This window comes from Apteryx mantelli, chromosome 7 (genome assembly GCF_036417845.1).
Source record: "Apteryx mantelli isolate bAptMan1 chromosome 7, bAptMan1.hap1, whole genome shotgun sequence".
Taxonomy (NCBI): Eukaryota; Metazoa; Chordata; class Aves; order Apterygiformes; family Apterygidae; genus Apteryx; species Apteryx mantelli.
In genome coordinates, this window is record NC_089984.1 from 23,882,105 (window position 1) to 23,909,301 (window position 27,197).

At 44.2% G+C, this 27,197-nt stretch overlaps 1 protein-coding gene across 2 annotated transcripts in view; it reads right to left on the reverse strand.

Annotated features, from left to right (window-relative positions):
• ARHGAP22 (Rho GTPase activating protein 22) overlaps nt 1-27,197 on the reverse strand; it is a 45,434-nt gene that overhangs the window by 5,387 nt on the left and 12,850 nt on the right. The window contains exons 1-6 of one of the 2 annotated variants that reach the window (XM_013958816.2): nt 25,156-25,393; nt 18,604-18,811; nt 13,549-13,681; nt 7,640-7,713; nt 5,730-5,851; nt 850-1,750 (exon numbers count right to left, since the gene is read on the reverse strand). In XM_013958816.2, coding sequence (XP_013814270.2) covers nt 850-1,750; nt 5,730-5,851; nt 7,640-7,713; nt 13,549-13,681; nt 18,604-18,811; nt 25,156-25,309 — 1,592 coding nt within the window. In that variant the 5' untranslated portion in view covers nt 25,310-25,393. Of the gene's footprint in view, nt 1-849; nt 1,751-5,729; nt 5,852-7,639; nt 7,714-13,548; nt 13,682-18,603; nt 18,812-25,155; nt 25,394-27,197 lie in introns of those variants that run through there. The other variant, XM_013958817.2, reaches the window with a different exon arrangement.

The following is a 27,197-nucleotide window of genomic DNA, read 5'->3' on the forward strand; positions in this document are numbered from 1 at the left end:
ATGCAAATGAATAAATACAACTGTTACTATTAATACTCTGTACTTCCTCCAGCCCTGCGCTCTTGTTATTTAGCAAATCAGCTAAGCCTCTCCTGAAAACTGCAAGGAATTTTTTTCAGTGCAAATTCAAAGTACAGCATCAGTGATTACAATTGCCCAAGTACACAGAGTGGGGAAAGAACTGCAAAGTTCAGGTATTTGCTGTACAAGCAGCACCTTGGTGTTACTTTGAGTTAATGGATGGCTGTAAGCGTAAGCAAACGAATGCTGCAAGTATGTCTAGAAACCTCGCTTTTGATTTCTGAACTTCAGTGCAAAATGGCTATTCAAAAAGCTATAGCTGAGCTGCATTCCCACCAGAAGAATGGACAACAGTCAAAATCAGTTTCCTGGAAGAAAGTTTCCCTTGGGAAAAGCAGCATGAAACCCTCAATTTAGGACTGATTTGACACAATCTCTGTTCCTGCATGAGGCAAGAGTTGCTTGTTAAGGCCTGGCCACCCTGGCCCCCTATTCCCTCCTTCCACAGCAGATGTTTGCTGCACTGTTTCTCTCAGGAAACTGGCAAAGAGCAGACTTCGGGACCATTTCTGCTGTTCCTATTTCCATTGAAAACATAGAATGTGAAATAATGGAATTTCCTGTGTGATGGAAATTCCATTTTTTGATCCTCTCTCTTGGCAAAGAGAGGAAAGTTGGATTCACAGAGCCATAGGGAAAGACCAGATCAAGACCTCCAGTCACGCAAACCCAAACTCTGGATCTGAGCACCCCACACACTTGGTAGCCCACACCATGTTTAAACAGGGGTAAAGCTGAAAGACTTCTTATCCCTGCAGATGATGTTACCTTTTGATACTAGTCTCGTACTCAGTCCTCTGTTTGCTCAGTTCTGTCTTTAGCTCCACCACCAAGCTCTGTAAGGCCTTAGAGCATTTGACAGAGTCTCTGGAAGCAACAGCAGGGTTGCTCTGTTCACTGCTGCTGCTGCAAGCTTCAAACCTGTCAATGCTGTTCTCTAGATCTGCAGTCTTGACCTCACTCTGAGACAGCGAGCCCTGAGTTACCCACTCAGTTTTGAGAGAGCTTAAAGCAGAAGAGTCACTGGCCCGACAGGCTGGGCAGCTGCTGACCGAGTCCACCACGGAGATTTCACACGATGATGTAGACCATGTGGTGCTGGCTGTACTGTGTGTACTAAGGGAGAGGCTGGAAGAAGGGACATTGTCATACGTAGAGAGTCTCTGGGAAGAACATGAGTCTTTAACTCGTTCCCCAGAGGCTGTCCTGCGGTGGCCTCGGAGAGAGTACAGTCCATTCATCAACCAGTTCCCACTGGAGGAGATGTTGGGGATATCTAAGGATGAGCTGCCCAGCTTCGGACTCACAGACCGTGCTCCTTGCTGGCGAAAGGAGTATTTCCACGAGGGCAATGTCTGCACTCTTTTGCTGGGGCTGGTAGCAGGTTGAGTCAATTTGCCACTGCGTTCTGGAGGGGTGTTTTTCACCACAGGTCCAGGAGTGGCCTCTACTGCCACAGCATTGCTAGATGACAAATTAGCAGGGCTGGGAACACTGTTCTCCGACCTGCTATCCTCCCCATCCTCCTCGGAGATCCACTCCACAGTATTGCGCTGACGCACAGGTCGGATTTCAAGCTGGCTCCCTGGCACATCTGCCTGAGGAACAGCAAAGATTCGCCCCTGTTCACTTATCAGCACCGTCATCAGGTGCTGAACTAATGAGGTGCCTGTGGGGAAGAAAAAAAAGTAAGAATTTGATGAGACATGAGAGACCTCAGACACTCATTTCCTGCTTGTGAGATGTAATATGAGCTCCTTGTGAGGCTAGCCTGTGGGCACCATACACTAGAGTACGTCTGTGCAAACACAGTATCTCTGGGCCTTTCCATTCAGGACTGCAAGACACAACAACTGTGCCCATTGCTGCAGATGGGCGACATGAAGGATGCAGGTGTTAGTACAGCTCCTGAATGTAGCTGACTAGGCATAGCACAAATGATCAATAGCAATGATTAATAAATTGGCCTGCTTCAGGACACCTTGAGGTGGACACCTGGAAAACGCATGTCACTATCACACCATGGCTTGGGGTTCAGAGTTAGCATCAACCTTGGCGTGTACATCCACGCAGGGCAGCATAGTAGCACTGTACCGAGGTGCAAGCTGGATCCTGAACACAATAACATATTAGCTGGGATGGAGCACCTTTTTGACTAGCTTCTAAAACCAGCAGGTTTCCACTAACTTGGGTATCTACATCACACCCTGTTTCATAGTTTTAACAGGCCCAGAGCTAGTGTTTGCTAAATAATCAGAAATTTCATCTTAGGCCTTTTGCTGCAGTCTTAGTGTATAGAGGAACTTGGACAGATTATGACATCTGTATGACACATGCAGCTGCATGCAAGGAAAAAAAGATGCTTTTTGTATCTATTTGTAGACTGCCGCTCAATTCCAGTTCTAGTAAAACACTGCAGTTTGAAATGAAACAGCACTCATGAGGAAGCATGTTGAAATACAGTCCAAGATGGAAAATCACAGATTTCAAATATCTGTTACAGAGTGCCATGCAAATACAACTACCCAGACATCTGCTGGGAAAGGAAAACAGCAGAACACAGACCGCCTCACAAGTTCATGGAACACACTGATGATGCCTTTGTTGATACAGAAATGAAAGCAGCTAGGAAAAGAGGCTCTTCTATGTTTGTTTCATTCAGAAGAAACCCAAGGGAAAACATGGAATTTTAGGATAGAAGCTGGTTTAGGTCACAGAAAGCACAAAATGACTAAGCATAGGTTCTTTAAGAGTGGATGGCAAAACAAAACCCTGGGTTGCAGGAACACAGATTTCAGTAAACTTTGAAAACCGGTACATAAGATGCTGAAAGGGTCTGGTCTACTGGAACAAAGGTTTGTTTTTTTTGAAGACCTATCAGTTTCCCAAAAGAATCAATGTTAAGAATATAGATGCAACTATCTCACTGTAGAGAACAACTAGAAGATTCACAAGATGACCAACCGGATTAAACAAGGAGCTTCTCATTGTATTCACACATAAGAAGCAAACACGCAGAAAGTGTACTTACTACTATATAAATCCATAGAAATGAGTTGTCACTGTTTTTCAGCAGTGGAGCAGACCATTATAGACTAACAGAGAATACCATTTATCAAACCTAATACGAAGTATTTTCTACAAACAAGAAAAACCTTAAAAAGAGCAGATAAGAAATTACTTATATATTTATTGTCTGAAAAAAAAAAAATCAATAAAGACTAACATCATCAGGGGTCCAAAATAAGGGCCTGATATAATAATGAGGTTTCTGAATAAGTAGCCTGATAGTAAGAGGTACTGAGCTCATCTACAGCTGACATTTGATGCCTGTGGATGTGGGAAGGGAATTAAGCCTCTGTGAAGATAATGCTATTCCTAACAATTTAACTGTCCAACTTCAGATATTTCCATTGGAAATTCATCATTTAAGTTTGGCGAGAGACACGATTAAAGGGCTTCTTGTTAAGTGGCAGTATTTATCTGTATCAATTGGTTTAAAAGTTCCATATTAACTGGAAGCTGAAAAAATGTTAAGAGTTCTTTCCATTCTTCCATTATTTATATATAACCAGACCTTTATCCTAAACTGACTATAAAAACCAAAACATTCCCAGTGCTGCTGCTTATGTTTTTACTGATAAAGTCTAAAATTCCAGTCACTGGATCCCAGTTTTTCTATAGTTCAGGTCTGTGGTCATACAGAGTTCTAGGCCAGATCACTTTCTCTTGTATTTTTATATGATGACTAGGAGAGACCATCAGACCGCCGCATCTTGCCATCCCCTCGGTGAACTGAACTCAAACTCTTCATCTGCAGCCACTGAACAAAAACCACCTTGCTGGCCAAGGCTGTAGCAGCCTTACCAACCTCAGGCCAGCTAGCCACTAGGGGAAGTCAGAGTATCACACAATAGATTGATTAATTCCCCCCTTTGTAGGAATGCTGAGTAACCCCATCATCTGCTGCTGCACCCTCTTTTTCTCTTGCCCACAGTTTTGTACCTCAAACTAGAAAGGAAGGCCTCAAAGCTCCCCTTAATAATATGGCCTACATCTCTGTAGCAGGCTTCGAGCCGCTGAACAGCTATGTTTTGTGTCACACCCTGAAGCTGGCCTGCTACCTCAGAGCGAGTTGCTGTCCATGGAGCACACATCTGTAGTGCCTTTTTGAGAGGTCACTTGTGCAGCACTAAAGGCACCACTGCACCTAAGGCACAATAATACTGGCTTTCTGTGAAGGATTTCCATCATGCAGAATGCCACTTTGGCTGTCCCTGGCAGTTCGGGAACAGAGCCAGGGCTGATTTCAGACATCCTGTGCACAGCATCTCCATCTGTGCCAAATGCTGGGTGGATCCATCAGTTCTTTGCAGGCTTGCCAGGATCCCACAAAATTTGCTGCAAAAACCTTGCATGACAGGAGTTGTGCTCCAGTGCCACCTGGAAGTGGGGCTATACCCCTAACCTGGTGTCAGCCGGTGATCATGCCCTGGCCATTTGCAGACTCACATGGAGGTAGATACTTTTCAAGCTTCAGCTTTTTAGATAAGCTTGAGAGGAAAGGAGCATTCATGTCTGTGACCAAATCCTAAATGTCTGGTACAGCGAGGTTCATTGTCTGATGTTTTGTGTTTCATCTTTTTTCAGTCTCTCTGGTTTTCCTTCATATTTCCTAAAGTACAGACTTGAGCTAGGGCAGTACAGAAAGCTCTAGAGTACAGGGTTCGTTCTTTCCAGTCATAGCAGTCCTCACTATTTTTTTTAAGCAGTACTGGACGACCCATCTCATGGGCTTCCCATTTCTCTAGAGTCTAACCATCCCTGAAATCTAGCACAAGGAGGATGCAATGGACAAGCAACTGCGGCAAGCCCTGACATTAATAGGCTGTTTTTCTACCTTATTGGAACCATAAACACATAAAAGCCGACATCTCAAAAGGACTTGCTTTATAAGAAATGCATCAAGAGCAACATCATAATTATTTAGGGCCCAGTAATAGTCCTGGCCTGGTTTTCATTCTTTGCTTTTAAATTCAAGTAATCAATATACTTGCAAACATCTGGGATATGGGTAGATTTATTTTTTTTTACACTGTGTGAGAACATCTAAAATTAACAGTGATTTTCAGTTTGGGTTCTGTGAAACTCTGACCCATACAAAATCTGTATGGAATGCAGCTCTTTTAAGACAGCTAGTTATAGCCTCTGTAGCACCAAAAATGCTACACAGAAAAACAATACTACTTTCACTGTGGACTGGATTCCCTTTGCAGGAAGCTGCTAAATGTACCCAAATGCACTAATATTAAATAATAGTAGTTTGGTACTTAGACATGATCCTCCTGAAGAACATTTGAGCTTTCATTTTAACAACAGTAGGTTCAAAGAGTGTTTCACATAACAACTAACAACAGGCCAGAAGCATCTCCATGTAGCAGAGGGACGCTCCTTAGGTCAGTGGTGAGAGGAATGACACTGGCCAAAGTGGTACATTCCCTCACAGGCAGTGATGAAAGGCATAGCCTGCCTCATTGCTGACTGTGCAATCGAATGATACAGCTTTCAGTGACTGCTTTCAACATCAGACATTCCTGTAGCTTCAAAACACAGATGCTCTGTTATCTCACAACAAGAGGAATACCTACCTTCCATCATGGTCACTGGATCTTCCATTTTGGGTCGTAATATATTTGGTCCAAATACTGTAGCTAGGTTCTGGACACTCATCTTGTTAACGCTGGAGTGAGCCTGAACTTCATCAAGGAACCTTGAAAAGCCCCCCCAGAAAAATCAAAGAAAGAGAGGAATAAGTAAGTAATCCTGATTTCTCAGACTGTAGGCTTTCTGGGGCAAGAACACTTTTTGCCCAGTGTTTACACAACCCCAAAGAGATCCCAATACCTGAAATGCTCTGAGGGACTACTGCAGGTCACCTACTCAGTAATAACCCCAATCCCTCCTTGTGCATGAACAAGAGAAGACACAATGGTTTCTGCCAAAAGTACCAGCCTACTGGGAATCTAGCTGCCTACTGGGTATGAAAATATAGCTTTTCACCTTTCAGTAAGAATTCTCCAGTTACACAGGGTGGTTTCTGCCAGTTTTCATTCACAGATAGAAGAAAAAAAAACGTTCCACTCATCTCCCCATTCTAGAAGCAGCCTGTGGGAAGAGCTTAGTTTCTTGAATCTGGCAAAATATAGATTAAGAGGTAGCCCAAATGATTCTTGAGAAGACATCAGCTAGGCAAATACCAACACAACAAAATGACTCTATGCAAGTCAAAGATGGCACTTGAAAAAATGGAGATAGACTGGCTATCCATATGTATAAGCTGCAAATCAGCATAAAGTTTCTAACAGTTAAATATTTTGTAATTTGAAACAGCTTCCCCAAAAGAGCTATAGTAAGAGAGAGGCATAGCAAACACGTGAATAGCTTGTAAATGGAGATTAGCCTTAATGAGGAGTTATGAAAAGGATTATATGACATGAATACCTACAAGAGTAGGAAATGAGATGTAGTGGCCTCAAAGGTGAACAGTCTCACTCTGCCTGCACTTTCCTAAATTATTGTTCCTCTTTGGATGGTTGGAGGGTTTGGGACAGTCAAAAAATCTCCCTGTCATTCTGCACTACTTGGCTGGCAATTTTTTGAATTCTACCTGCAGCCTGACTTCTATAGGCATTCTCATTTTTTAAGCAGCTTTGTCCTGTGGCAGACACTGAGCTGAGACCCAAGAACCCTCAGTTCTTCACTTAGAAACAGGTATAATTATATTGCCCTGCAACATCCATCCATGTTTTGAGAGGCTCAAAATGATTAAAACAAAGGGCCACTGAAGCACACAGGCACAATAAATTTTTGAAACCATTTAGGAAAAACATTTCAGAAATGCTATCTACCTGTATGCTTGGGAAGGGCTTGACATCTCTTGAATAAGCCATGGGCTTCATGTCAGTGTTGGTGTCTACTGCCTGTTACATATGTGCAAATCCCACTGGGAATACAAGGACTCTGACTCTACCATGGAGACCAGGAACCAACATAAAGCTCACTACATTTTATCCAGGGAAAACAGTCCATTCCAGCTCCCAAACCACACTCCAGCCCACTTTGCAAAAATTGGCAGAGTCAACAGAGGCTGAGGAGTCCCGGATACCCCAAGAGGAAGCCATTCTCAACCCCCTTCCAAATGAGAGCTGAGGCCAGACTGGCTATTTTGACTATATCTGCTACTCAGTTTAGGTTGTAAATGCTCCAAGCGTGCAGTGCCTGGAACAGATGCCTTTCTTTATTGGCCTTTAAGCGCTTCTGAAATAAACAATATTAGTTTCATTAATGCCCGCTGCCAAGGCTGCAGGTAACAGCAGTTTGCTTGGCTGATGCTCTGTAGATAAGAGTTTCCTTTGGGCAGGCTGCACATCCACCTCCACACATTTTATAGGAGCAGTAAGTTCTGTGTAAATGATGCTTGAATGTTCAAACTTATTTGTATATTAGACTGAACTTCTCGAAACAATGACTTCTTCTAGTGTTAATTAATTTCACTTACTTGCATATGTATTTGAGAAGGTTGTAGTTGGCTTGGGGCAAATTCTTCACCTGTTTAACCAGTTCCTGGGTTCCCTGAGGGACAGAACAAACAAGAAGGAAAGTTATTTATATAAATGATGCAAAGCATGCATGATTGTACTGCAGTGCTAAAAGTCCTCTTTCCAGAGTCAACCCCATGAACAACAGACCATAGCACTAGGAGGATCTCCAAAGACCTAGAGTGGGTATATTGTGTCATCTATAGCCTGTGTTAAACAGTTTATCCACCTAGTGTGTTGTGCATTACCTCTCAGGAGGAGGAGTCATCCTGCTCCCAAGTTCAGAAACACCAGAAATATAATCTATCTTTGAGCTCAAAGGACCTGGATCAGTTTTACTGCTTTCAGAGCTCCTTTTGCTTGCAGTGGTGCAGGGGACACTATCTGACTCTACTTCAGAAAGTTGTCTCTGAAATCTGGCGCAGAAAGCCTCTGAGAGCATCAAAATGTTGCTAATTGCATTTCTAGAGCTTACAAATACCAAATATGCCACAGACTTACATGAAGCTACTGCATATGTCACTTGACCAACCTCTCCCACCCTCCCATCTGCAGTCTGGCTGCACAATGTCCCCCAGCCTGAAGGAAGTCCTAGGATGCTTGGTGCATAGTGACACTGTACTTCTGTGCTACCTTCCATGCTAGGATCTCCTAACACTGTAGAAGTGTAAGCATTGGTGTACATGCCCCAGAATTAGGTTGTGGGTGTGTAGGTAGGAAATGACAATATATCCCTGTATTTCAAACACAGAAACCTAAGGCAAAGGAGACAAAAGGAATCTTTCAAATGACAGAACTACCTGGAAGAGAATCCAGAAGTCCAAGTTCACAGTCCTAGCATGCAGCTGTGCTCTCGATAGCAATGATTTAAAAAAAAAAAAAAAAAAAAAAAAAAAAAAAAAGGCATTGCAAGGTTTTACTGCCTTCCTCTAAGTAGAGGTGGAGGTATGAGGAAAATGATTCATTGCTTTCATGGGATTAGAACCACTGGCCTCAGTAAGACAGATCCACTACATATGGTGTACACACCACACAGTCTCAAAACAGCCTTTACATATGAGTGCTATTGGCACAACATGCAGCAGAAATTATCCCAGGGATGCAGCATTGCCAGCATCTTTCCCCAGCTTGAAAAAAACATAGCTGGAATTTTTTATTTAAAATTCCAAAGGACAGACAGAAAAAGAAAATAACCAAAAAAGTCAGCTAGGCTGTCTAGAATGAAAGGAAAACCACCCACTCTGCAATCCACTGAGTAAACAGGTTTATTCCCCAGCCTCCAAAAATCTTTTGTCCAAAAGATAAAGGCTGCAGAATTCTTGAAGTCAAACCAGAGCCTGAAGTACTGAAACCCTGATGTCCAGAACTTGATTCAGTTCTCAGAATCAGTGGAAAGTCTCCTGTGGATTTTAACAGTTACTGTAAAGGCCTTCAACTAGTGAGGCCTGCCAGTCTTCAGAGAGTCGGTACAAATGAAACAGCATTTTTGCCTCTTCAGCACCCAACCTATTTGAAACTTTGAGGCTTCCAGAGCGTAGTATAACTACATTCCCGTAGTGCTGAACTGAGCAGAGGCAAGTGTTTCTTTAAAAAACTAACAACATTCCAATTCAACTACCTCTTTTTTAATTATTTACTTCCATTTGCAGTCATTTTGAGCTGCAACATACTTCATAAAATCAGTGTCATACATTAAAATGTAAGATGAGATATCTGCATGAGGAATGACTTAAAACCCTGAAGCTACTTAAATCATCTAATGAAAACCTCTGACTCAGAAGACTTTTGTCCTTCCAAAGCCCAAGTATCATTTGCTTGTTCCCTGCAGTACTGCAACTGCTCTGGAGATTTGCTAATTTTTTGAGACAGCTAAGCTTTTTGTGGGAAGATGAGATATCCAAGCACGTTTGTGAAGAGTGAGTTTTGGATTACTAACTAATGATGGAGAAATTGCAGAAGCAGCTAGTTCCAAGAGAAGCATGTTTGGACTTTTATTTCAGCCTTTCCTCAACTTATTAAGGGACGTTAGGGAGAGTTTTTCTGTTGGCCAGCCTCTTGCAAGATCTGCATGACTTGTCTGGTCCAGACAAGTCAGAAACACCCAGACAGCAGTCTCTATTCCTGCCTCCATCCTCAATGTCCTGAATGCACAGACACTTTTTTCCTTCTCTTGAATTTTCCAGCATTCAACTGATAAAAAATTGAAATTTCAAAGGGTAGATTCTTAGAAGTGATTAGTCTTTTGTAATTCCTTAGGTTCAAAACCATGCCAGTTTTAATAGTGGCAAAAATGGATCCACCAATAAAAGACCATTCACTTTTGGAAATATCAATCCCCTTTTTTGAACTTCTGAAAACATTTGAATCAAGGACAGCTGTTATTGAGGTGAAAGTTAAGGTCAATTATTCAGGTCATCCAACTTTATAGTGAGGACTTTCAGCTAGATAGTCAAGCTTACAGATCTAATTCTCTCCTGAGTTTTGCTCTGGAAACCAATTTATTTCAAATTCAGAAATCAGGATGGCATTTGGCACTGTATTTCGAGTGCTCTGAATTAAAATGTAATAGCTCCTTTAGATGTGAGAGAGGGCTTTGCAACGGGAACTGCAGGCAGATGAGAACAGCTGGAAACATGACCTAAAGGTAGAAGACCTTACCTGAAATCAAAAAGAGGATCTAAAAAACTATCATCCATGCTGTGTCACTGAGGAATCGCAAATATGGGACTACACTGAGAGCATCCTTAGATTCATCAAGGTACAAATGCTTGCCAGGTTAAAAAAAGCTTTCTCTCCTTCTGCAACCATCTCAGGAGCATTTATCAACTCTGCCACAGATTTGTGCCTGCTAACCATCTGCCCAAGAGATGCTGGAGGTCTGAGCCTAGCAACACCACCGCACAAGTGTAAAGGAAAATGCAAGGCAGAAACTGCTGCATTATTAACAGAAAGCATAGAAAATGCTTATGGCTGAGGCTAAGCAGGGCAGGCACTGCCCTACTGTCATTCATCATTATGGTATTTTGCAATAATAAGTTGTACATCCTTGCAAATGCAGCATGTCTAACTTACCATAGGTGCATGCTTTTCAAGGAGTAGTCCCAGAAACAAGGAATTTGCAATGTGTATAACAAATCAGCACCAACAAGGAGTTTCTAGTTGGCTTGGAAAACCAGAGATCTTCACCCAAATTCAGTCCCTTCTTTAAAAACTCAAAGCCAGATGCTTAGCCCACTGAGCTGATATGTGCATCTCTAGACTATAGGCAGCACTGCAGGCCAAAATACAACTGTGACAAGTCATCTCAGGCTCAAATGAGTTTTTAGAGCTTTGAAGATAATCCATTCTTATTCTAAAATTGGTTTTCGTTTTCAGTTCCTCCTCCCTACCAGCTGGGATCAGAATCAAGTCTTTGTAATGCTGCAGACCCACTGAGATACCTGGTGGCCTCAGCACAGTCCAAGGACTTTGTTAAGATTCTGGTTGCATTTCAACACCAGAGACTAGTTGGGTGCAGAATGAAGATGAACAGCAATCTGAGTAAAAAAGTGGAAAGCTGGGGACAGTGCAGGAGCATTTTTTGCTGCAGATGGAGAGTAGGTCCGTGCAAAGCTAGTATCATAATAATCCCCATCTATGATCAGAATGTAGCAGCATGAAGTGGTAACTGTTTTATCTGCATTGCTATTTTGCATTAGTAATTCTGTTTTTAGTTTTCGGATTTACACAACTGAAAGAAAATGACATTTTGAGTCTAAATATCTTATTCAAAATTTCCATGTGAAAAATGAAAACAAAACACTATTTCAAATTAAAACAACAGTTTGCATTTTGTTTCCAAATACCCTTTCAAAATGAAACTTCTGATCTTTTTTCTCTGAATTTTGAAAGTTTATCATTCTCTGCTGAAAAATAATGGTTTCAGTGAAGCCACATCTCTGAGCTGGGGGCCTTCCACATGGAAGGAGGCAAGTCAAGTCCTACAGGCTGGGTACGACTTTGCACTACATTCTGCTCCATGTGCTCCTGTGCACGTACAGCCTGTGCACCCTTAGTGTGTGTGCTCCACCTTCCTTTCCAAAAAAGCAGACAGCCCTTGTTGAGATTCCAGATTTTCCTGACAAAAAAAAGGGTTACATTTACAACAGCAGCTTAACAAGACAACTCTGCTATCAGCAGTACCATATTTTGTAAGCTTTCTTTTCAGCTATCTAGTTCTACCCACCACCTTTCTATCCAAAGAGAATAATGCAATACAAGTCCTTTTAGTCTGGCCTCACTCATACCAAACCAACACAGATGTTGCTTCCCAAACAGCTACAGCCTGTGCAGGCAAATTCAGGCAAACTACGTAGTTAATAACCTGAGCAGTGATATACAATTATGCTTGCCCAACTTGGCACTGCCTCTGCTCTTGTGCAATAGTGCTTACAGATCCAAAATGTCCCACTCTGCACATCTTATGACCAAACCAAAAACGGCTCCACTGCCTTAGAAATGCTGCTGCTCCTTGTGAGCTCAAGAGCAAGTGAGTTTTTGTGAGTTCTGCTGTCTGTAGCATAGTGCCCTGCAGAGATGCCTGAGCTGAATGAGACTAAGACAGAGAATGAGCAAGTTTTGGAGCTAGTAGACACATAGCTGCACCAATTAAGAGACAGCACTAGTGAATGGACACACTGATGCAGCTGTGTCCAGGATCCACATGCAAATAGTACCTTGTGTGGTACTACACTTTGTCATGTACAGGTATTTGCTCTCCCAAAGTTGGCTAGAGGATAGATTGCATGAGTACAGATAGGCTCAAGCAGTAACAAACCTGCCTTTTGCACACAGAAAACAAACGCTACCAGATACATTGCCTTTGATGCACACAAACAAGCATCTTCTTACAGGTATCATCAAGGACTGAATTTCCCCAGAGACTTCTGCCACTTCAACTAAAGGTGAACCCAGGCTCTCAGTAAAGAGCGGGTTTTTACAATCCCCACTAGAGACAGAGATGTGAGCACACACTTGAGGCCACACATAGAAAATGGATAGAATTGTGCCCTGTGACTTCCAAGCCCTCAGGCCTCTGCATTTCTTTAGCTGACACTTGTAATAAGGCTTACAACTTCTTTGAACCTCTGTTTAGAAGGTGGCACAGTCCCACCCACAGTAGACCAGATCCAACGTGCCCTGCAGTCAGCAAAGAGCTCAGATATCACCATGAGGGGAGCAATACGGATGGAACAGATCAGTCAATCACATTGTAAATTATCCTGCCTCTCCCAAGAGGTGAATCAAAATTTCCATGATTGCCACAGACTTGGGAGGTTTTTGTCAGCCCCTTCCCTTGCCTGGAAACCAAACAGAAGAACATCACAGGAAGGTTCTGGCAAGGTATTCATAGCATTATTTCCCCCAGTTTGGGATACTAACACAATCTGCCCTGTTGTAGTGCCTTTCCTCTAAGAAATTCAGCTTCTAATTCACCAAAAGCTCTAGGAGTCAGAACAAGCTGTTCTGATGTATGACACTGAAAACACAGAAAGGAGTGACTTCATACAGCTTGCTAATGAGTCAACAGCAGAGCTGGGAAAGGAACACAGGTCTCCGACCTTGCATCTCTTACCAGTTATGCTACAGAACAACTTTGTTCAGAAGAAAGCACAGGGCTACAAGACTTACTTCGAAGAAGCTCCTGCTTCAAGCAGGAGCCTCTGATAATAATGCACAATTCACAGCTTCAAAAAATTCAGGGGAAGGTTCCCAGGAACTTCACTGATTTTAAATCAGGGCTGAAGAGAGAGGAGAAGAAAGTTGTACTCCACTGAGACTTGGGAACAACCTTCAAGGTAGGAGGAGGCAGATTAGAAGGACCACTGACCTCTCCCTCGTCTTTTGAGAGTAGCTGTCCACAAGAAAGAAAGTCTTCATATTTGGCAAAGGGGATGACAGGCTCTGGCAGCTCTCGGAGGTAAAGCTTCAGGAGGGACGCCACAGTGTGAACATCTGTGTTGCTGCAATGAGAGAAGAGGGAAGGAAATTTAGAAACCCATGCTACTCCAAGGCTGGCCACCTTCTGGAGGGGCACAGGAAGGCCCCTCTTGGGGAGGGGGACAAAGCAGACACATGGAGGGAGGCTGTTCTGCCACATGCCTATACCAGGCAGGAAGGGCTACCTGGAAATGGGGGAAATCACCCACTCTCTCAAGGTAAGAATGCATCTGGGGCAATACAGGCAGCAGAAGGGATATGCGCACAGCACCACATAAGGTTTGGTGGTGCTGTGATTCCTCAGCCAATGTGGATCAGCAAAGTGAGCGACACAGTCCAGGCAAGCACACAGTGATCACTGTGGCACAGACAACAGAGCTCTGCATCCGCATGCAGTTGAACAGATCCAGGCTTCGAGACGGTAGTATAAGCTCTGCTCCTCTCCCTGATCCCTTCTGCCTGATACTCTCCCAGCCAGCATCCAGCTCTGTGTCTGATGGGCCGGGCTCTCAAGTGCACAGGTTGATCCTTCAGAAAAAATGGAGGAAGCTCTATTTCCCCCAGGCTCTCTGTTGCCATTTGGCATGGCTACCCAGCTTGGGGGTCACATCTCCTTCCCCGGGCTGGGGCATCTGCAATTTACTATTCCGCTGTGCTGGGATATCACAGCTTTTCTTTTCTGTCCCACTCCAGGAGTTTCTCTCCCTTTTTCTCTCTCCTTTTTAAAGTTGTGTTAGGGTGTCAGATTCCATGATGAAGATGCACCTGTTCTTCCCTTTCCATTTCCTAGCTGATTTTTGATCCAAGACAGTATCTCTTTCTCATTCCAGGTCTCCTCTTGTACAACTTTGTTAATCTTTGCAGATGATCTTTTCAAAGGTTTAGACCATTGGAGGTCTAGACAGATCATGTCACCAGCTCCCCCCTGCTCACCATTGCCCTGCCAATCTGTAAAGAATTCTGGGAAAAGCACAGCAGTAACCATGGGCAACAGAGCCTGAAATCCTCACCTCTGTCTAAAAGCTGAATCTCTTCTGCTTATTATGTTTTAAAGAATTTTTTTTGAAAAGTAATCAACTCTGCCAGATACTCTGCCTTTTGCTGATGCAAAATACAGGGACAAGCAGCTCAACAGGGCTCCTTAAAAGACACAACCCACATGAGTGAGACTCCTCAGCTCTGCCTAGCAATCAGGGACATAGTGAAGTTATCTGCATTCAGACTGTGGAAAGGTAAATTGGGGAGACTAAAATTTCCCGATGTACTGACTCTCAAACAATCCTGGATCAAGCTCAAAACATAACACTAAGTTTCTTTTGTCTTCTTAGCATAGAAGCACAAACATCACTGCTACCCAAGAATGACAGGTAAAACCTGTAATATTGTCATGACTGCCTAAATGTTTCAATAAGCAACAGCTAGCAATTAAGTTTCCTAGAGTACTATTGGGAAACACTATACATCCCGTGTGGTCCAGTGCATTCCTAGCAATGGAAGCTATTCTATTCTTATGAAGACCTTTGGACTCAATTCTCTTGGGAAACTTCATCCCTGTTATTTTACTGAAACTTGCCAATAATTTAAGTTATTGGGAGAGGAGAGAAGTAGACAGGCAAGCATACTGATATCAGAAACATAGCTAAAATAAAACAGGAAAAATTACAACAGGAAGTTGCCACTGTTTTAATACGTACAAATATTTGACCATTTACTGCTAATTCTGATAATGCTATTCATATTAAACAGCTCCATTGTATTTGAGAGCACTGCAGCTCAACAGAGCAGCTTTTGTCAGTGGATCAGAAATGCTTTACAGATGAGGTCGCTACCCTTATTTGCTTTTTTACTGTGGAGTTTCAGGCATAGATGGTTAATGCGACCATCACTCAGTAGCAGAGCCCAGACTACAGCCTCAGGTCCACTGGCCTCAGTTTATTGTTTCACCCACAAGGCCAGGCGAAATCCAGCCTATCAGTGGCACGGAGGGACAACAGGAGCAGATTGCAATAGGTGCTTCCAAAACAGCAAACCTCAGCCTTTTCAAAGTATCTATATATGCATTTAAGACCCAAACCTTTGGCTTTTAAAAATAAACATTTTAATTATTAGTTATCACAGAGATCCACCATGGGGCAAGGCAGGCTCTAGCAGAGATTTTCATTTAGAAGATCAAGCCAGCTTGAGTTCCTTGTGGATGCAAAAGACATCTAAAAGCACTGACTGCAACTAGAAAAAAGGATATTCCTTTCATTGTACCTGATTCGGAAACAAGCATATGGATTTCACACTTGCAGAAAATATTTGCCTTTGCCTATGCTTCCTAGGCCACACATGGATAGTTTTAGCTACACGCAGAGGAAATTACACTTGCTAGGAAGAGAAGCATTTCACTCAGCCAGGGTGTTGGCTTTCCTTTGCCACTACCTGTGACTACAGATAGCAAAGGCCAGAGAGCCAGGCCTGCCAGCCGCAGTGATGGTGATGGCTTCAAAAAGAAGCTACAGCAAGAGGACTCGGGGGGGGGGGGGGGGGTGTCTTCAACTATCTTACTACCCTGCTACCCCTGTGCTTGCCTGCTCTAATTCTGTGCTGAAACTACAGTTCTGTGATACCACATTTCAGACTAACTAGCCAAAAGGCAGGCACTCCTTCCTGGAGATCTGCCCCACTTCAATTAAAGGTGAGATTTACCACTGATCTATTTAGCCAGTGCAAATGCCTGTGCAAATAATGGTACTTTCTGCTTTAAGAATGTTGGGGGGAGGTTTGTTTATCTTTATGACTTTCTTCACAGTGAAATTACTACGGTTAGACTAAGGCGAGACATGAAAGTGAAACTGCTGTTCCTGATTAATTCTCTCTGTAGATACTCTTGCTCCAGAATGTGTGTTTTCCAAAATAACTTAATTCATTTCCCATATAAATTGAGATAATTCTAATTCTGAATGAGAACATCCAGACACTTAGTTAAAACCCAAAGATTTTGTTTAAGAAAAGATGAAGTGAGACAATTTGAAAATTTCAAACTTTTTTTTTCCATGAAAATATTTCTAAATATTTGACGCTTCCAATCAGGGAGCAAATATTGACTGTGGTTAAGAGTCAAAGAAAGGAGGATGGGTGGCCTGGAAGCTGAGGTGAGCGAAGAATTAGAAGAATTTTCCCAATAAACTCTAAGGATATTCTTTCAGGGTGAGAGCAAACACTGCACTGCTCATTGCAGGGGAGTACTACCCTCTCCTGGAGCAGATGCAGGAAAGGTATCTGCAGGGTGGAGACTGGCTGCAGGTCTCCAAGGGGAAAGCAACCCCTTTGTTTGATGTACCAGCAATAACATCTGAGTTCAGCCACTGCGTATGTCAGCTAGGAAAACAGGCCTAGTGAGTTTCAGCAAGAAATGGATGCAGGTCTCCAAGTCTAGATCACTGATCTGATCCCACTCCCGGGCCTGTAATAGAGATCAGGCCAGATCTATACAATGGCCCTGGATCCAATATCCCTGGAGTTCAGGAGTCAGTTAGGGTCAAAGGCCATTTCTTAAAGGACTGTTTAGGTTAGCACAATGCTGATCTTCACTCTAGGTAGCATGCGCTTGTGGGAGAGGGAAGAAAATGCTAGTTAGAGGGGATGGAGAGGATTTGGCTGTAAGGGCCCTGAGAGCATCCCCTCTCCGAGGGGTCTGTCTGTCTGGGCTCAGGGCCAAGATGGAGATAACGCAGCTGAGGGCTGTCCCCTATCTTTGGTCACCTGGGATTGAGCGCTCCCAGACAGTGCTGCAGAGAGGCCTCCGCCAGGGCTGACCCCTTCCCATGGGAGTTGACTTTAAGCTGAGCCTCTGCCTTCTGTCCCCTGCCTGAGTTACAGCTCTTCCAGTGTCACAGCCATGCCAGTGCTTGGCCATGGGCCACACTGATCTAGTCCCAGACCTTGACCCACCAACTGACTTCCTAGCCTGACCTCGGAGCTGCCTCATCACTGTGGACCTGCCCAGCAGTCACCAGGCTGTCTCTGACCTGCCCTGCTTGCCTTGTTTGGGTACTGTGGGACTAGGTCACTGTGCCACTGCCTCTAACAGGCTTGTTATTGCATTGTTATTACAGCTGTATTGTATTGCTTGTTATTACAGCTCCTGGCTCACCTTCTCTTGTGAAGCAGCTGGCCCCTGCTGCTCCCTGACATTGGCACGGTCAGTAGGACCAAAAGGCAGCTAACATTTCTTTGTTCCAAGCAAGGAGTGATTATATCAACATTGTTATAAGGAAAAAAAAGGCCATTTTTATTTTTTAAAAAAATGACTGAAAGTTCTGTTGAAAAATCAAAACAGAATGCAAAAGCACCCAAGATATGTTCAGTTTTGGATTTAAGTTCCACCAGTTCCATCTCAGTTGCTGAAATTCTGGACCGAAAGAATTCATTTTGGCCAAGAATTCTCTTTCTGGGGTCAGAAAATGCTTTGCTGTAATACGCTGACAACTCTCTACATTGACATGTAATAGCCAGGGAAAATCTGTGAGATGCTGGTGACTATTCTAAAGCCTAGTGACAAAGGAGGATGGCAGATCCACTGTGAGGAAGGGAGGATGCAGCTCCTGAAAGCAATAAGACTCCCAGTTCACCTCTGTCATAGGCATTACTATGGTGGGATCCATCAGCTACTGGGTGTCCTGCACCCAAGTCTACCAAAGCATTTCAGTATGTGCTTAAGCTAAACACTGGAGTAGCCCATCTGGACTGTTGGGCTCAAATTTCTTCAGTTGCTCAAGCACTTAGCTGAATGTAGGCCACAGCACTCAACATCATGCAGGAGAAAGCCCCCAGGAGCATTTTAATGAAGAGAACAATGATGAGGAAAGAATATCTAACTATAATAGCCACCTCCAGGTCATTTCTGTCAGATTTTACTTGCCAGAGGTAAACCAGCCTGAATTTGGTGATGCCAACTCACCTGTCAAAGAGGGGCTTCTCTCCACAGTCGAAGGAATCCTGCAGATCTTTGACAAGGTTGGCTTGGCCAGGCATCCGGAAGAGCCCCTCCTCAGTAAGACCTCGCTCCCTAATAAAATCCACACACTGTTCCACCAGCAGTGGGGCCAGCCGCTGGCCATACTTCCTCTCGTACTGTACCGTGTCCTCCAATCGCTGCCCAAAGATCCCTGCCAACAGACAGCAAAAGAGAAGTTCTGCAGTAAGCTGCAATTCTCCATGAGCTACTGCACAAGGCACAGGATGAGGGAGTGAAAACTGTTTCACAAGGAGACAATGAAGCTGGCATGGAGGTCCTGTTTCTAACACAATCAGAAGAATAAAATGATTTTAAAAAGCAAGCAGAATTACATGCTGAGCATTTTGTTCTGCTTAAGAGTGCTTTAACCTCTGCCCTGGGTCAGTTTATACCCGTTATAGCCAAGGAAGACATAACAGAAGCAGCACTGCTTATGGTTATCTGCAGCTGTGCTGACTGACTGATGATGCATGGATTAAGTGATTGTACTTCCATAGCATCTTCTGTCCCAAGGACTCCAAAACAAAGGCTACGCTGACTTTATGGGACACAATCACTTTCTGCATGCACCCACCTCATAACTAGGACACAGCTATCCTTTTTCAGCTGCACAGCCCAACAGGTAGGATGAGAAGCAAGCCTGCCATGGGACTGCTAACATGACAGAATATAGTTGTCAAAATTAGAACTGGCTGTTGTTAAAATCCCCCACCAACCTGCAGGCTTTGGATTTTTATTTCTTTTCTTTTAATTTAAATCAACAAAAAAAATAGGGAGTAAAACATATGCAATTAATTGCCCTTCCAACTAAAGTGTGTCCCTTGCTTCCTGCACCTCAAAAGTATCAGAAGCACCAGATACTCTAAACACAGACTGGCCACAGGTCATTCTTAAGCCACACCTATGGCAGACATATCATTCAGTGTGAAGCACTGCCTCCCTCTTTGGGGAAGTGGGAGTTCCTGATCAGTACCAGCTGCTGAACACCACTACTGGCACCAAACCTTTTGGACAATGCAGAAAAGGCTCAGGCCTTAAGACCCTGAGGTCTTAGTTCAATCTCTGCCTCTACGGGACTGCTCCATCTAAAACATAGCCTGGGAAACATGTTCTAAAACCGTAATTATAGCACCCTACCAGGTGTAGAGGAGTCAGGTCAGGGAGGATATCATCCAAGTTAACCCCATTTTGGAAATGAGATAGTCAGTAAGTGTCATAATCCCCAAATCTACTCAATTTCAAACAAGATCAGACCATATCAGATAGGAAATTCTATTCAAAGATCACTCAAAGCAACAGGAAACTTTCCACTCATTTCAAGGAGCTTTAGATCACACATTTAGCACTCAATCCTGCAGGTCTGAAAAAACCAGCATCATACAATACTGGAGTTACACTGTGTTCACAATGATGCATGCACATGATTATACCAGGGCAGAGGATTTGCTTATTTCTTAAAGCTCTACTTACCTTCCTGCAAGTAACCACATTTTCCATTTTTATTTTAGTGCTATATTCATGGGAGGCTGATGACTCCTGGCAGGAAATCTCCTAACCACCATTCACTATCCTCCATAGGATAAATCATATCAAATCAGACCTGCATTCTGTATTCAGTCCAACCCTGCTAAATCCTTGCTGAAACAAAATTTCCACCAACCTCAGTCTCAATTCTCTGAACGAAGCATGCAAGAAGGATCCAAAGTCCAAGTCCTTTCCCTGCCAGTTTGTGATACATCAGAAGACAGAACCTTTCTGTACACTTCAGCCTACACAACAGCATTACAATATCAGAGCTGGAAAGCCATGAAGAGTCTTGAAGGAAATTCCCTCCTTATCTTAGCAAGATACTATGCCCTGGAGCATGGGAGTGAATTATCTTTATCACTGTAGATTCTGTTTTTCTTGCAGAGTAAAGGTTTTCCTAGTTCTAGTTTCTAATCTGTTTATGAGTTTTCACTGAGGTACGTGTCTCTGAAGTTACATTCTGGGGCAGGGAATCTCTTCCTGCTTTTGCACAGATTACTTTGTAATCTCACCAAGTAATCCCTGTTGTCATTAGGGGGCAGAGCAAAGCAGCACAGCAAGACTGCTCAGTATGTGGGACTCAGCATTGTCCAAGAGCTTCCAGGGCACTTAGAGAGGCTGGGTGGCCATGAAAGAACAACCTTTCCAGTCCACCTTCTCAGAAAACATCTCCATCCAGATTGTAGCTGAAAAAGTGAAGCCTGGCTGTCCTGTCCTCTCTGCTGATGCTGCCAGTGAGGGGACCCACCAGTAACTCAAAAGTGCATATCACAGCAAATACACAAAAGAATAATTCGGGTAACAGCAGTTGCAAGGTACAGTGCAGGCCCCTCACCTGTGAAAGGCTGAGCAGGAGCACCTGTCCAACCTCCTTCATGTTATTCTGCTAATAACCTTGTCTCCCCCTTCCTCTGAACTGAATGCTTGGTCCTGGGCCATGGGCCAATGCAAATCAAGGTCCTTCAGCCTTACTTACAGCAAGCTTAGGCCAGACTCCAAGCTGTGCACCCTAGCGACAAAAAACCTCCATATCCAGGTTTCCTCCCACCAAACCTATCTATTTCCTCAAAATGGTATTTGGTATTCACTTTTCTAGATGTAAGATGTATAGGTTTAGGGATGTAGGTCTGTGGTAGATGTCAGGGCAATCACAGGATAGCAACACTTGTCTTTCCAAATCTCTACTTGTAGAGTCATGGTCCTGTTTCCCAAAGAGTCAATCTAGAGAAAGACTGGGAAAGAGGTAAGTGCTCTGCATCCTCGCAGATATGGAGCATGGAGTTAATATTCTAGTAGCGCACATTTGGGTGCTCCAGACTAATCCCAAGCAACGAGAAAGGCAGAATCAGACGCATACGTATGCGAACACACACACAGAAGAACTGCATGCGTAATCTCCACTTGCAGTGTGAAGCTTTGTCTGCTTTTCCCTAGCCTTGGCTGGCCTGTGGTCAGTGACATGCTCTAATACATTTCAGGCAACATCAGTCTGTGCTTGCCCGGACTTGGATCGCAGGCATGGTAGCTTCCTGTAGCTACAACCAATGTCTGGGGCTCCTGGGCAGCATGTTGAGCATATAGAGGTTAAGGAATGTGACTTTAAACTACCAGATGAAGATGGAAGTGTGACATACTTTCAGATCCATAAATAGAAGCAGATAGATCTTCTGCAAACACAACATTAATGTTTCTCTAGGTGGCTGCTGCAGAACCAGACACTGCTGATCCCTATCCTTTCCCCCTTCTCAGGCATGGAGGTTGGTAGCACCCTTTTCTCCTGGATAGAAACATTAGTCTTTGGAGGATACCAAAGCACTGTAATACTCTTCTACTGCAATACTGCTCACCTCCCTATGTTCATGCTACTTCAAATACATAACAAGCAGAAACAGCCATGAAATCAAGACTGACATGAGTGAGGATGAAGCTGATCTACCCTGTGATATGATGAGTGAAAGGAGCTGGACTGGCACAAGCAAGGTTCCTTCCTGCGAGACAGTGAGCGCTGAAGGGCTGTGCATGGCAGAGCTCACGCAGCCCTCCAGGTTAGCCAGTTTCTGCAGAGGCATAGAAGCAGCCCTCCAGCCATTGCCAGGATGAAAGACCAGGCCAGCTCTCTTGGCAGCCCCCCTCTGCTTTGGCAGTCCCCTTATGGCCCAGCTCCAACTGCAGATCTACATTTTCTATTTCTCTCAAACCTGAATCCTAATTTTCCAGAGGAGTGCTAGAAAAGGCCCCCAAGCATTGCCCAGACAAAACATGTCTCCTAAACCTCTCTCCTGTTGTCAGCTCCATCTTCCCTTTGCAGACCCCTTCCAGCACCACTTCAACTGAAGCTCTGTGTTTTGTCTTTCGCTCAACCCCAACCCTAATTATTTTATGGGGCTGTAAACAAGGTCCTCCAGCAATTGCCCAGACCAAAGACTTCTCCTAGCCCAGGTCTCCATGCAGCTTCCACTTCCTTTGGCAGTTCCTTTCCAGATGTACTCACACTGCAGCTCTACACTTTCTCTTTCTCTCAACCCCAACCATAACCCTAAGTTTCTTGGGCAGCCTTAGTCTTGGCCCCTCAAACGATGCCTAGAAGTCTTTCTCCTAGCCCAGGTCTCTTGGCTGCTCTGGCTTTCCTTTGGCAGCCCCTTTCCAACTGCACTCCCACTGCAACCCTACATTTTCTCTTTCTCTCCACCCTAACCCTAATTTTTTTTTGCTGAACCACAGACAGGGAACCATCCAGGTGTTGCTCATGTTGCTACACCTCTTGGCAGTAAAAACATTAGGGTTAGGGTTTATTTTAGCTTTAGAAAGTATAAAGCTGCAGTTAGAGTGGGGCTGGAAGAGGACTGCCAAAGACAAGCAGGGATGCCAAGACAGCTGGGCTTGGAGCAACTGTTCATCTGTGCAATGGCTGTACACCTCATTTATAGCTTGGAAGAAGAAATGAGGGTTAGGGTTAAGAGAAAGAGCAAACTGAGAGGGGAGTGGGGCTATCTTTGCAGTGGGCTGGAGAAGGACTGCCGACAGTCCTGGCCTGGCAGAAATCTTTCATCTGGGCATCTGCTGGGGGGCCTTGACTAAGTCTCCCCTCAGGAAAATTAGCGTTAGGGCTCTCACAGACACAGCTATGCTGACAAGAGACATAGCAGATTCACCTAGTTCAATCTCCAGGGCTAAACAGGGCAGACTGGCATGGCAGTATCCTGTTAGCTCTGTAAAGCTCATCTCACTTCAGCTGGGTCTCACAAGGGCCTGTAAAACTGAGATGGTCAAATGTCCCCGAAACCACCAAGCTATGACAGCATTGCTGGGCAGGGACTGCCCTGCTTTGCAAGGAAAAGCAAACATGGATCCAGTTGCATACTTCCTCATCTGCTGTCTCCTCGAGGCACAGGCCTGTTTTTAATCAGTGGGGCCTGTAGCTCAGAGTGAACTTGGCAGTGTTTCACTCCATTCGATGATCCTGCTGGAACACATTACAGTCTTGTTCTTCATTCAGGGGAAGGGGAGCAAGTGCCATCCAAACACAGTCCCAGACAGGGGTAGGCTGGAAAGAAAGCCAAAAGCTACTAGCAAACTAAGGGTTAATGTTCCTTGTTATAGCCTTATCTAGAGCTAGGCACTTTTGTTAGGTTTCAAAGCAGGGGAAAAGAAAAAAAAAAAAAAAAGACATGCCTGCGACCACATCCTTAATCTCAGAAAGATTCAACAGATACCAAACAAATGGGCTAGCAGAGCTACAGAATTTTCTCCACTCCAACAAACTGTCTCTGTTCTTTAAAGATTTAGGTGGCTCTTTGTGGAAAATGTGAGCCAGGAATGATGTACTGACTAAGGCACAGACAGGCTCTCTGTCCTGGCCTGAATAGCTCACCCACCAGCTCCAGGCATACAAAGCCTATACATTCAGCTATGCTGTCCAGACATGCAGTGGGCAGGAAAATATATGCTCCCTGCTTCATTTTTCCTCATCAGAGCTCTGATTTCAACCAAAATAAACTAAAGACAGAGATGATAAAGTCAGTCCTTGAAGAGGTTTTCTTCACAGAGAGGACAGAGGAGTCCATACGTGCTTAAAGTGGGAAAAGTCCAGAAACACCTACGTCAGCTGTACACATTAGTATACATACATTAAAAGATGTGCAGGAAGATAATCAGGCACACACCTGGATGCTGCTGCACAGCAGTACGCACACCTTCACAGACCTGCAGTTTATGGATGCACAAGACTGTGTACGTGCTCACCTGCACATGTAAGCTTCTGCTTTGACCTTCCCACATACATGCTTAGGCTCCCATTTATCTGTCCCTCTCACACATGAAAGCAGAGAGAAAAAATCATGGGCAGACATTCAAAGATGCACTTTCACAGCACAAAACACACACACCCACCTGTAGCTCGCTCTCCTTTCCCCTCCCCTGGCCCCCCCGCAAACACATCCTATATCAATCACTGCAGCAGCAACTGAAAAGGGAGTCCCACAGTGCTAGGAGCTGCACATGCCTAGTAAGAGTCCATAAAAACTAAACAATCCAGCTAGACAAAGGGGGAAAGAAAAGGAAGTGACAGATGATCGGGAACCAAGAAAACCAGATTAAGTAACTTGCCTGAAGTCACACAAATGAGTCTGTGGCAGAACTTGGCATATACTGAGCCCATTCCCCACAAAGATCAGCCTTCACATATTAGGACATGTTCACTCTCATCCACATGTATGCATTTAAATATTCTGGGTGAAAACAAACACAAACACACTTTCCCAAAACTATCATTAGATTCTAGGTTGGAATCTGACAGTATTTTTGGCCACAGACCGAGTCCTTCTCACTCTTTCCCATTCATAAAGACAGCTACTATATTTAGATATTTAGCCTCTGCCTGAGCATACCTAAGTCTCAGCTCAAATGTCCGCTTTTCCTCTAAGAAAAGGAAACTGTAACAACTAAAACCTCTGGAAAATCATCTCATACCTCTTGTTCTTGTGCAGCACTCCGCTACATGACAGGCGCTGAGCTTCAAGCAGAAACTAGGCAGTGTCAGACAGCAGGAGCGGCAGAAAAAGAAAGTCCTGACTTCAGGCATCAGACACATTCTGAGTCCCAGCACTGGCAACTTTCCATTCATCCAGCGCTACAGAGCGGAGAGCAGCCGATCTGCCCTGGGAGATAATCTCAGCAGCACATCTGGTATCAGCTCCACAACTCAGCATTAATTATGACTTGTGCAGAAAGCATTTGAAATATCCAATGAGATGCAGAGCTCCCCAGCTCCCTCTGCCAGGGGAAGGAGAGAGAGGGAGACAGACAGACAGGCAGGTAGAGTCTTGCCCACCCTCGAAGCTGCCGCCAATGTAAACAGCAGCTAAGTATGGGTCACAAGTTTTAACAAAGGCATCCCCCATCGGCTGTGTAATATATTCATGCTCTAATTGCTTGTCAGATCTATTCCTGATAGCTGGAAGAGCTGAGCAACAGTTGCCGTCTGCATGCCACACTCTGGATCCCTTCCTGATACAGGCAATGTTAGCTGCGCTGCAGGCAACCTGGTGCCCTGGTCTGGTCTTTGAGTCGCTTGCAAAGCACCAGAAGCAGAAAGCTCGAGTTGGAGGGGAATGTCCCCCCACCTTTGCCTTAGTACATTCTGAGGACATCTCTGCAGCTCCGTGATGTGCTCCAAAGTTTTACACAGACTAGGACAAGCCATAGCCTTTGATCTGGTGCAGCTTTTTTGTCCTTATGGCCTTTGCTTTAGCCCTTTACAGAGAACTTGCCTGATAATGAATAGCTCAGCTAGATAAGTGGTAGGGGAAGGAACTAAAAGTTCTTTCTGTGTGAACCAGCCCCCAGGACTTGCTGCAGGACCAGACTCACCCCCTCAGTTCCTACCCTCAGGGTAAGTGGCCTGTAGTTGAGACAAATCACGCACTGCCCCATGCAGTTTTACAGAAGTCAGCCCTTCATCCCATTTACAAAACGTGCTCATGTGACTGCGGATCTGCAGCAGTCACCAGTCAGAAGCTTTGCCCCAGGCTTCTGGGGAATTTTAACAATTCTGGCTAACTTCATTCCCCTCTGCAGAAAAAATTAAGTTTTGTCCCTGTCTGCAGCTGCTCACATGCTTCTGATATTAAAATACCATGTCTGTGGTCACCGTACAGGCCACACTCATCTGAAATTGGTGGCCTACTAGCACCAGTTGCTTAACTACACTGTGGCTCAGCTTGCATGCGCACATCAGAGGGGACAACAACCCAGTAGTCAAGTTTTGAGATTCCAGCCACTGCGACAGCGTTGTTCCACAACTCAGGAAACTGAGATCAAATTCTGTCTCTATGTCTTCTGTTTTGACTAAAAACTGAAGAAATGACTGTCTCTCGCTACAGGTAAAGGCAGTACCAGGGTTGAGGGCTCCAGTTCTCAAATAGTGAGTTAGTATTTCAGAATTAGACACAAGAAGCCCAAACAATATGCTAGGCAATATTTAAAGCCTACTGAAGAACATTTGCTAAAGTGATGGAGATCCTTAAAGAGAAGGTACAAATGAGAGACTGGGTATTCTTCATCCTTCTATTATCATCCTGCTATGATCACAGCAGGCAGCAGGTTAGGGAAAGCCTGCCCACAGCACTAGCTGGTGAGTAGGACCAGTCCACTTCCAAATATCTGACACTCCGTCAGGGTTTCTTGGCACCGTTCCCTGGAATGATGCCTCAAAATGTGTCACGTCTGCTAATAACATTACGGAGCCTGGGACCTGATGTTTGGGGTGGGAACCCAGGATACAGCAAACGCAGATTTTTATTCTTCCATTCAGTTCTCCATTTCTGTTTTCCATCTCTCAAATCACACAAATGCGAAGGCATTCAATGAAATGGAAAGTCAGCTTGTTTTAAATGGATTCTTTTGTACCCAAAGTGTAATTAACCTGTGGAATTCACAGCTTCGCTGTGGCTGAGGCCACAGCATGATCCAAAGCACAACTAGATGTCAGTATGGATGATAAGAATACTGTG